General features: G+C 35.2%; 2 protein-coding genes across 2 annotated transcripts; one reads left to right on the plus strand and one right to left on the minus strand.

The window, feature by feature from the left end:
• Positions 1-435: 435 nt before the first annotated feature.
• On the plus strand, positions 436-3,315 carry LOC122297692 (myrcene synthase, chloroplastic-like). Its single transcript, XM_043107831.1, has 7 exons — positions 436-702; positions 795-1,062; positions 1,164-1,542; positions 2,025-2,240; positions 2,337-2,475; positions 2,571-2,819; positions 2,918-3,315. The coding sequence occupies exons 1-7, from the start codon at positions 451-453 to the stop codon at positions 3,218-3,220; spliced, it is 1,806 nt and encodes a 601-aa protein (XP_042963765.1). The 5' UTR covers positions 436-450; the 3' UTR covers positions 3,221-3,315.
• Positions 3,316-7,732: 4,417 nt separating this feature from the next.
• LOC122296793 lies at positions 7,733-11,179 on the minus strand. The gene is made up of 5 exons (XM_043106589.1): positions 11,085-11,179; positions 10,787-10,960; positions 9,288-10,269; positions 8,105-8,452; positions 7,733-8,008 (listed from the first exon to the last, which is right to left on the minus strand). The coding sequence occupies exons 1-5, from the start codon at positions 11,177-11,179 to the stop codon at positions 7,733-7,735; spliced, it is 1,875 nt and encodes a 624-aa protein (XP_042962523.1).
• Between the last annotated feature and the right edge of the window lie 835 nt (positions 11,180-12,014).

The following is a 12,014-nucleotide window of genomic DNA, read 5'->3' on the forward strand; positions in this document are numbered from 1 at the left end:
TTAGATTAGTTCTTTCATATCCGATCATCAACTGCATAAGTACTAAAAAGGGGGGATTGCAAATCAAATGGAAACGCGCCGACTACTTTAAAATGAAAAGACACCTACGCCTTCAAAGAAAACCTATTTGAAGAGGAGTAATTCTTCAAGAAAGTCTTGTTTACCAACTATATATCAGCAACCAAAATATATATAGTGGCAGCCCATACCAACCCTCATTAGCCTCCCTTGACAAATATGTTCTAAGACTACACCAAATAAAATAAAATAAACTCTTATAATATTATATACAAGATTCTAATTTGAAATTTGTACGTAAATGACTCTGCCCATGATACCGTCACAAAGAGATGCATGATAGCCAGATTTGATATAAAAAGGTCATACGATTGAAGGCTGAAGCGTATGTTCCACAACAATCCATTTAAACTAAAAAGCAAAGCTTCACTAATGGCTTACACAATGCATCTTAGCATTCTTGATTCAATCCGAAATTGCAAACCCTCTACAATATTGCCCCCACCTAAAAGACTAGTCTCAACTTTAACAAGAAGAAAATGTGGCGATGTACCTCATTCTTTCCAAACCATGGCCCCCCAAGAAAACTCAAGTATTGACTCTACTATTGTCCGACGATCAGCAAATTACCAACCTACCATTTGGCATTATGATTACATCCAATCAATAAGAAGCGAATACATGGTAAATTCCGCAGTTTCTATTTCTTATTGTTAGTCTCAATATATAGTTTTGTGATTGTTGTTGGATCATCCGAAACTTGGTTTAATTTGTAGGGAGAGTTACTCACCCCAAAGATTGATAAGCTGAAGGGAGAAGTAAAAACGATGTTTCGCAAAGTGATGGATCCGATAAAGCAACTCGAGCTGATTGACATCTTGCAAAGACTTGGAGTATCTTACCACTTTGAGGATGAAATAAGGACTATATTGGAAAACAAATACAATACTCATCATAGTGGTGATATTTGTGAGAAGCAGAATTTATATGCCACAGCTGTTGAGTTTAGACTACTAAGACAACAAGGATATGATGTACCTCAAGGTAAACAACATACTAGTAATGCTTTAACAAAAATAAATAAATATCATATTCATAACCTCTTCTTTATTTTTTAACAATTGGTGAGCTTTGTTTGATTGCAGAGACTTTCAAAAGTTTCTTAAATAAAAACAAGAATTTCAAAGAATGTTTTTGTGTTGATATTGAAGGAATGCTGGCTTTGTATGAAGCCTCATTCCACCAAAGAGAAGGTGAAAGCATCTTGGAGGAAGCAAGATATTTTGCAACCAAACATCTTAAAGAGTATGTGGATCGAAACAAAGATGATCAATATCTTTGTATGATGGTGAGTCACGCCCTAGAGCTTCCACTGCATTGGAGAGCGATAAGGTTGGAAGCGAGATGGTTCATTGATGCATATAGGAGTAGAGAAGATATGAACCCTACCTTGCTTGACCTGGCAGAACTGGATTTTAATATAGTACAAGCAATCCACCAAGAAGATCTTAAAGAAGTGTCACGGTAAAAAGACATATTTATCCTCATTTTATAACTTGGAGATTAGCATGATCAGGACTTAGGCCGGCTGTTTGGATGCTTGAAGTATTTCAAAATCTTGGGAATAATAGTAGAATGGTTTGTGAAGAGGTTTTTTTATTTTTTAGTTTTGAAAAGAATAGAGAAAAAGTTGAAAAAAAAAAGTATTATCAAGTTAACAAATTGTTTGAATATTATTTTTTAATTTTAATTTTATTTTGAAATTTGTAAAAATTATATTGGTTTTTGTGTTTGAATACTGATTAGTTGAAAATGTTAAAATTTTGAAATTAAAAAATATTTTGTATTTGAGTGATGTGGGAATGAAATTATGATAAGTTTTGAAAATTCTCACATTGGCCAAACATCCCCTTACTTGATATATACTAGATTAAAGAGGTAAGAAATTGCAGTATATATATGCTCTAGTTCTAAAAATGATATTATTTTATTGTCTCATACAAAAGGTGGTGGAGGAGTTATGGCCTTGGAGATTTGAGCTTTGTAAGGGATAGAGTGGTGGAGAATTTCCTATGGGCAGTGGGATTATTATTTCAACCTCAATTTGGATATGAGAGGAGAATGTTAACAAAACTCGGTGCATTGTTAACAGTAATAGATGATGTCTATGATGTTTATGGCACTTTAGAAGAGCTTAAGCTCTTTACCGATGTTGTTGAAAGGTTTGTATTAATGGTTGCACACCTCCAATGCTTCAAATATGATTGTTTATCTTTGATGCAAATACTTACATGTAATTTGTTCATGTGATGATCTAGATGGGACGTGAATGCAATGGAACAACTTCCTTATTATCTACAGATTTGTTTCCTTGCCGTCTACAACACGGTTAATGAAATGGCTTTTGACACTCTCAAGGAAAAAGGATGCAACATCCTTTGGTACATGAAAAAGGCGGTAAGGCCCATACTTTTTTATTCATCATTATTTTCCCTAGAACTAATTATATATTATAATTTTTCTAATTCATTGATCCACCACAAATCTTTTAGTGGGCAGATATATGTAGATCTTATTTGTTGGAGGCAAACTGGTTTTACAATGGACATACGCCAAGCCTTCAAGAATACTTTGAATGTGGATGGATCACTATAGCACTACCAAATATACTGGTGCACTGTTATTTTTTCATCAACAATCCCATAACAGAGGAAGCCTTGGATTCATTGGAAGAATATCCTGATATAATTCGTTTGTCGTCATTCATTGGGCGACTTGCAGATGATCTCGGAACATCTTCGGTTTGCAAAACACACTATCCTAATTCTTTTATCAACAATGTATTGGCTACTTCACATGAACATAGGATAACATGTTTTTATGTTTTTTTGTAACCTAGGACGAGTTAAAGAGGGGGGATAATCCTAAATCAATCCAATGCTACATGAATGACACTGGTGCCAGTGAGGAAGATGCTCGTCAATACATGAAGTCCTTGATTAGTGCAACATGGAAGACAATTAATGGAAATCTCATTGCAAGTTCTCCATTCTCCAAAACATTTAATGAGATCGCAACGAATACTGCAAGGGTGTCCCTGTTCATGTACCAGCATGGAGATGGGCATGGCATTGTAGACCGTGAGACTAAGGACCGCGTGTTAGCGTTGTTTATTCATCCCATTCCCATAGCTAATAATTGATGAATGATTGGCTAAATCACATATGTATCTTCCTACTTTTTCCATGTGTCAAAGGTTATTTGTCTTTTTACCTCACTAATAATACCGCTCCTTGTGAAATAAATGATGTACAAGCCAATCGAAATTCAATAATTCTCTTGTTTCTCTTGGAAATAAATACATGTTTCTCTATGATGTTATAGATATATTGCAAGCTACATATCTTTCCTGACATATATATATATATATATCCCTACATGCACACGATGTAGATCAAGCTGAATGGATTTATGCTCGTGTGCATGCAACTATCCGAATGGATTTCTGCCCGTGTGCATGCAGCTATTTTTACATACTTTTTTATTGTTCATCTCAGTAGTTTTCACGTATCTATAATGTTATAGATATATTGCAAGCTACATTTCTTTCCTGCCATATATATATATATATATATATCCCTGCATGCACACGATGTAGATCAAGCTGAATGGATTTATGCTCGTGTGCATGCAACTATCCGAATGGATTTCTACCCGTGTGCATGCAACTATTTTTACATACTTTTTTATTGTTCATCTCAGTAGTTTTCACGTACATGTAACATTCAATATAGTTGTTAATATTTTTTAATAAATAGTTTTTTATAACGTCATTTTAATGTTTTCAAATGGTGGATGTTTTAAATTGTTTTAGCCATTAAGATTGGGAGTTACAATGGATTAATTGTTGGATCAATAATTGAGTGTGCTTATTAAGTTGTTTCATATTTTTTCTTAATATTATTAAAAACCACCATCTAGTTTAGCCTGTAAGAAAAAAGAATAATGTTACGTACAATCGTAAAATGCGCAAGTATCATATAATCATTTTAAAAAATAGTGGAGTCTGTTATTAAAAATTGTATTTCTTTATGTGGTATTATATTTATTCACTTTTTTCAAATTGATTACATGATGCTTGTATAATCACGACTGCACCTATCATTTTTCTATTATTTAAAAAAAAAAAAAAAAAAAAAAAAAAAAAAAAAAAAGGTCTCAATTTCTTTATTTTGGAATAAAATGCCTCTTGATCTCGCCGCCTCTACGTTATGGTTCAAAACAAAACAATGACTAAAAAGGTTTTTTCCTTAAAAAAAATTAAGGCTGCATATATATGTTAAGTTGAGTTGAGCTGAGCTGAGTTATTTATGAATAGTAATGAGTTGAATATGTGAAGTGAATTATGTGGAACTCATCTAAAATGAGTTTAGATATTAAGATGAGTTTAATACAATTTATGAGAAATTGAAAAAGCTTGTGAGTCTCACGTATAATGAAATTTTGAGTTAAGATGATTTTAACAATTTGAGAGTTGAGTGTAATTTAGATGTTAAACTCAGATTAAAATTAGACTGAACTGAGTTAATTTCAACTGAGTCTTATATAGTATATGATAATGTTATATCACTATAATAGTTTTATATAGTACATATAGTACTATATATACTTTTGTATATGTTAAATAAAGTTAAATCGTATTATCTCAAGAAGTGGAATTCCCACAATATCATATATTTGCTCATCTTACGGCCCATGTAAATTTATTGTTTGCATTTCTATGTCATTTAGGAGGCTACTAGAGTCTCTTAGAAAATTCAATACTTTAAGATCAAGAGATCTAGATGGTTTCTCTAGAAAAATGAAGAGAGAGAGAGTTCTCATCTTTTTCTAGACTTTTTCACACACCCACAATTAATATAAGTACTCTTATTTAAAGAGTTTTCACACCTGGAAGTTAATTAACTTCCCTAAATATGAGGAAGTTAAGTAACCTCACTAGAGTTATGATAGTGGTGAGGGGTTAACAAATAACTTCCCCACCCATATGGAAACAACTTGGTCATGGGATTTACCCATTACCAATAGTATTATATAGTATAGTATATATATGTGAACGTATATTACTATATGATATATTACATTGTTTCTAACCATAATTTACTTAATTTCTACAATGAATATTATATTTTATAGAGTTAACAATACAATCGTGTCAAGGTCGAGGCACTACTAAAGGCATGATTTAGAAAAATATAGTAAAGTGGGTAAGATTAAAATTAACATTCCTGATGAACATACTGAAAGTGGAGGACAACCAATAACTTGGCATGCATCGTATGTGCCACATGCTCTTACACTAACTTATGCACCTTTGGATATGAGTTTACAGTAGAAAGTCTCACAAGATGGGAAAGAGCTTATCAATAAGTGTTGTTTGCTAATATTTAAATAATTTATTTATATTAATATTATTTAATATGTATGCAAAATTTAGAATATTCTGGATGATAATATCTTTGTGTATATATTTTTTTTCAAAGATGACTCTGAACTAAATTTTGGCCGAAGAGTGGAGTGTAAGACTGTCGATGAGCTTATGTGTATTGCATTCTGTAAATATAATGTGGGGTGTCATAAGCATTATAATAAGTTCGAGAACAAGTAAAATGCATGCCAACATCCTTTTCAGGATGTCCGACCTTCTAATTGAGAAACTTTGTGACATGTTTAAGGGTCTATCATATAAACTATAATTAACTGAATTTTTTTACACATCCTATTTATAATTTTCGCTTCATAATATTTACAACTTCTATACAAGAGAAAAGTTCTATAAATAAAATAAATAGATCAAAATTGAAGATTCATCATCATGTAGGTTCAAGATCTTTTCATCGCCTCTATAAGAAATTGGTAATGCTATTTTTTTTATTGTATATAGTTTGTTATTTGGAGGTATTCTAATGACTTTATATCTTAACAAATGTCTCTTGTAGTAAGAGTCAGATGCTAATTATGATTTGATAAAATTATATGTTCCATCACATACTAATCATAACAGAGAGTTGACTCATCCCGATGCCCATAAAAATTAGGTAAGTATTATAATCTATTTAAATTAAAAATATTTGAATATTTGTGATGATATTAATTCTTTCACTTTTGTGTAGGATAAAATGGTTGTCATACGTACTAAATCTACATCAGATTAAAATTCTTCAACAATTGATGTTGAAATTTTACACAAGTTCTAGGTTAACGTTTAGGATATTTGAGGGGTCGAGCGCTGTTTATAGCCTTCTAGCTCTTCCTCATCACCCCATCGATTTTGCCTCTAACACCTTTATAGCATTAGAGAAAGCGAATTTCAAAATCAAAGAATTGACTACAAGGTAACATGATTAAGAAGCTTAATTGGTAAAACACGCAGACATGGAGATGCACATGAAACAACAAAAACAACAAGAAGAAGAGTTTAAAAGAAAGATGCAACTCCAAATGCAGATGCTTATGCAACAGTTCAGGCATCCAAGTAACTGATTTACATTATACATACAGATTTTGGGATCTATTTCTGTATGAAGAACCATAGTATTGTTTTATTTATTTAGTTTACACTTATTAGACCACTTTTGTGGGTATTGAACAAATTGTAAAGTACTTTCTTAAATATTATGTATGTCTATTTGGTTTTTTTATTATTAGGTAAAATAAAATAGTTACCATTTAAACGACCAAAAACCATTCAAACAGTATTATTAAAACCATTTGAAGATTGATACACTACATTCAAATGTAATCGTGTAATCAATACTAACGTTCAAAGAGTATTTGAAACCATTAGAACGAAAACATCGAACATGAAATTAACATTCAAATGTTATCTCATAACAAATCACTCAATCCTATCATGGTCTGATCGAACATCTAACTTAATACGTTCAAAGATAATTTACTGTTCAACCATTTCATTGTTTGTTCAAATGTTTTGTCATGCCTATTTGGTTAAACGCATCTCGGTATTGATCGACCACTCATGAATGACACATTCAAACGGCAACTTTGTGCTGTTTAAACTTGATTTTAAGACGAAATTCGAGTGTCCCAAAAAAAAATATTCTATTTAAATGTGATCGAACAGTTTTATTCAAATTCGTCCCAAAATAATTTTTTGGAATAAAATTGAGATTTTCATCCTTAGATATCTTTTGGGACACTGTTATTTGAAAGACCTTGGGATTATTTCTTTTCATCCCAAGAAATATTTTGGGACGAAATAACTTTTTTTGGAACAAAAATTTTTGTCCCAAAAACCCACTTCTGTTGTAGTGTATATTGTCGCAAATATAAGAAAAAATCCAGAAAATCTTTTATAAAAGAGAATATAAGCCGGAAAAAAAGGGACGAAAAAAATGGTCTATTACAAAACAAAAAAAGAGAAATTGTACTAAAACATAATACATAAAAAATACAAATCCACCTTAGCCAAGATGCTTGCAATGGTTTGTTCATCCTTCATATCTTGGACGCTGCTTGCAAAGACTAGAGCTTTAAACATGTGCATTGTTGTGGCTTTCATTCATACTACCTTTACTGAAACAGATTGGTAACGTACACTATCCTAAAAAATATGTCAAAACAGAAATAAACATGATGAACTAACTTTTTTTTTTTTTTTTTTGAAAAGAACCTCAACTTTCATTCACATAGATCAATTCTTACAAATTTTGTCTTGTTCCAAACTATCAACTATACAATCTGGGACCTCTTCTAACCAAACTCTTTCCTCATCAAAATTCAAAGCAGCTTTGGCCAAATTATGTGCAACAATATTTCTTTCTCTATAGTCAAACTGTATAAACCAATCCTTCCTATTTGAAAAAACATTTCTAATATCCTCAATTAAAGGACCTATATCAGACCAATCCTCTTCATTGTTCTTCACAACTTCTATAATTGCCTTTGCATCACCCTCGAATATAACTTTCTGTACATTAAGTTCACTACATACCTACAGTGCCTTCCATAATGCATAGCATTCTGCTGCCTCTGCTATTAGAATATTGCTTCTGCTGTCACAAACTGCCAGCAAAGGAAATGCATTCTCATCTCTCATGATCACCCCCATGCCCATTCTCCTCCTCTTAAGATCTGTGAAGGCGTCCCAGTTCACCTTGACAAACTCTGCTGAGGGCTTGACCCACCTTGCTCTACTAATTAGTCTATGATCTTGCTGGTTTACTGCCCCTTGTCTTCTATTGGCTCTTTTGAATTCCTCTAAGGCCTCTGTTGCAGCTGAGACTAATCTTCTCGGGCATGTGAGTTTGTTTTCAAACACATAAGTGCTCCTTCTAAGCCAGACTCTTCTGATCTGCACAACCACTTCCTCTAGCCTGTTTTTGTCTAAACCTTCTAATAGCTTTTCCCATAACTATAGAAACTCCATTACTTCCCTTTTCCACTTATGAACCCCATTTAAACTAAGAGCCCAGACATCATTGGCTGCTTAACACTCCCAAAGCACATGTGTTACCGATTCTTCATCTCTAAGACATATGGGGCAAAAAGGATCCTTTGCTACCTTTTTCTTGTGCAGGTTCAGTCTGGTAGGTAGCAAGTTATTTGCTGCCTTCCATACAAATACCTTGACCACATTAGGCACCTCAAGCTCCCAAATTCCCTTCCACCTAGCATCGGTCTCCCTCTCCTCTGATGATTCCCCCCCCCCCCCCCCTCCTCTTCCTTCTATCTAACTGTAGAAAGTAAGCACTCCTTACTATAAAAACTCCTTTTTTTTGTTAAACCCCATATTAACTTGTCTTTTTTCTTGCTTCTACTTAAGGGTATACTAAGGATTTGCAATGCTTCTTCCTCCATGAAAATGGACTTAACTAAATTCTCATTCCATTCTTCCTTGTTTTCTGTCAATAAAGCTTCCACCTTAGAGTCAGCATTAAGAACTACTCTTGGGGACTGAACTGAATATGAGGTGGGTGATCTCAGCCATTTGTGTCCCCATATGTTTATCTTTTTTCCATACCCCACCCTCCACCTCATCCCTTCCTTGATCAACTCCCTTGCCTCACAAATACTTTTCCAAATAAGAGAAGGTTTAAAGCTAACCTTCACCTCCAGAAAATTAGAGTGCTTGTAGTATTTTTCTCTAAACACCACTGAAACCAAAGAGTTGGGGGCCTGAATGAGCCTCCACCCTTGCTTAGCAAGTAGTGCTAGATTAAAACACCCCAAGTCCCTGAATCCCATACCCCTCTTCCCTTTCTGGCTAGCCATTTTTTCCCATTTCCTCCAATGAATCCCCCTTCCTTTTGATGATTTCCCCACCAGAACTTGGAGAACATACTATTAATCTCATTACACAATTTTATGGGCAGCTTGAACACGCTCATAGTATATGTAGGGATTGCCTGTAAAACTACTTTAATCATCACTTCTTTTCCTGCTTGTAACAGGAAGTTGTTCTTCCAATTGGCTATCTTTTGCCATATTTTGTCCTTCAACACTCTAAAGGTGTTAAACTTTGATCTTCCCACTACTGCTGGTAACCCAAGATATCTCTCATAACTCCCACAAGCAACTGAATTTCCTGCTGCAAATATACTGCTCTTTACAACCCCAGGTGTGTTAGTGCTATAGAAAACTGAAGTTTTTTCTTTGTTTAGAAACTGCCCCGAGGCCTTCTCATACACTTTTAGGATCCCTTGCAATCTATTCCATTCCTCCATAGTTGCTCTACCAAACAGTATACAGTTATCTGCAAATAACAGATGATTTATAGAAGTGCCACCCCGTATCACTTTAACCCCTCTAATGACCCCCATCCTCTCTGCATTATTCAGAAGGTAGCTGAGTCCTTCAGCACACAAGATTAAGAGATAGGGTGATAAGAGATCACCCTGTCTTAAACCCCTTGAAGGACTAAATTTCTCACCAGGCTGCCCATTAATAAGGACTGAATAGGTCACTGAGGAAACACACTTCATTATCAGGCTGGTCCATCTCTCACAAAACCCAAGCTTTTTCATGACAGCTTCCAGGAACACCCATTCTATGCGATCATAAGCTTTAGACATGTCTAATTTGACTGCCATATTCCCCACTTTGCCCCTCTTTCTGGTTTTCATAGAGTGAATCAACTCATATGCCACCATGACATTATCCGAGATGAGCCTTCCAGGTAGAAAAGCACACTGAGTTGGTTCAATGATCACAGCCAACACTTTCTTGAATCTGTTGATGATAGTTTTAGAAATTAGTTTGTACAAAACATTGCACAAACTAATTGGTCTATACTCACTAACCAAAATAGGCTTTTTTACCTTAGGGATCAGTACTATATAAGTGTAATTGAGAGAATGTGACCAAGCATTACTGTTCAGGGCTACTAAAGCAACCTCACATACCTCATCAGCCACTAAACTCTAGTGGTTTTGGTAAAAACATGCACCAAAACCATCTGATCCTGGAGCTTTCAGGGGGGACATTTGTTTCATAGCCACTTCTACTTCTGCTCTAGTAAACTCCTTGGCTAACTTACCATTCATCTCCTCGGTCACTCTTGGCTCCATACTTCTTAAACATTCTTCTAACTTAGCACCTGTGGGAAGGGTAGTGCTGAACAGCTTTTCAAAATAACGACTGAATGTGTATTCAACCTCTCTGCTGCCACTAACCACCCTATTATTGGAAATATTTTGTATTCTTGTCCTCATGCTTGTACCAATTAAGCTTAACCCTCTGTCTCCACCTTATATCCTCCTGTTCCAACAGCTTACTCACCTCCTCTTTGACCTTTCTTATCTCAATAACGTTTTGGTAACTTTCAGCTGCCTGAAGTTGCTTCAGTCTTGCTGTTTTTTCCTCTATTTCCCTTTCTCCCCCTCTCCTTTTTTTACTATCCCATCTCAGTAAAGCCTTTTGACTGTTTTTTAACAATTCACTCACTGATTCCAGAGGGTTACTGCCCCTTCCAACCTTCTTCCAGCCCTCTCTTATTATCTCCTCACAATCCTCCTCTATTGCCCAACTTGCTTCATATTTGAAACCTTTCTTTCTCACCCAACTCCTCCTTCTTCCTTTCACCACATGAACCAGAATAGGCTTGTGGTCTGAAGTTCTTGCAGGCAAGATATCTACCCATACTTCATTGAAGACATCCAGCCACTTTGAATTTGCAACTACTCTATCTAATCTTTTTTTTGGTAAAGGTTTCATCTCCATGCATGTTGCTCCATGTGAACTTCTCCCCTTTCCATCCCAGATCATGAAGGTCAGTTCTTGATAAAACATCTCTGAATGCCTCCATTTGTTTCTCAGGCCTTGGTCTTCCACCCTCCTTCTCATCATTAGTGAGGATTTCGTTAAAATCCCCCATTAGACACCACCCTTTTGACCCCTCTAGTTTCAAAGAAGCTAAAAGATCCCAAGCCTCCTGCCTTCTCCCAACCTCCGGCTGCCCATAAAAGCCAATGAGCAGCCACTTCTCGTGTGTGTCTTCATCTCGGACCCAAGCACTAATATGCCTTTGTGAAAAGTTCATTATTTCAATCTGCACTTTGTCATCCCATAGTAATACTAGTCCACCCCCTCTTCCTATTGAATTCACTGTAAAGCAACCACAGCACTTCAACCTCCTTCTCAGCCATTCAAAAATGTCCCCTCCATTCTTTGTTTCCATTATAAAGAACACATTGGGTTTATATTTCTCTGCTATGCTGCAGAGATCTTGAACTGTCCAAGGGTTCCCCAACCCTCGGCAGTTCCAACTTATGATTTTCATAATGAATGGCGGGCTGATTTTCAGCCTCCGCCACTAAGTTTGAAAAAACTGAGCCCATCACCATCTCCCCCCCTCTAGCCCTTTTTCCTTTATCAGTTAGCTCTTCCCCCTCTTTTGCTTCCATGCCTCTTTTAATTCCACTTCCAAGCCAACCCTCCTCCACCTCCTTACATCCCTTTGCTCTAGCCCTTCTTTT

This window comes from Carya illinoinensis, chromosome 15 (assembly GCF_018687715.1).
Source record: "Carya illinoinensis cultivar Pawnee chromosome 15, C.illinoinensisPawnee_v1, whole genome shotgun sequence".
In the NCBI taxonomy this organism is placed as follows: Eukaryota; Viridiplantae; Streptophyta; class Magnoliopsida; order Fagales; family Juglandaceae; genus Carya; species Carya illinoinensis.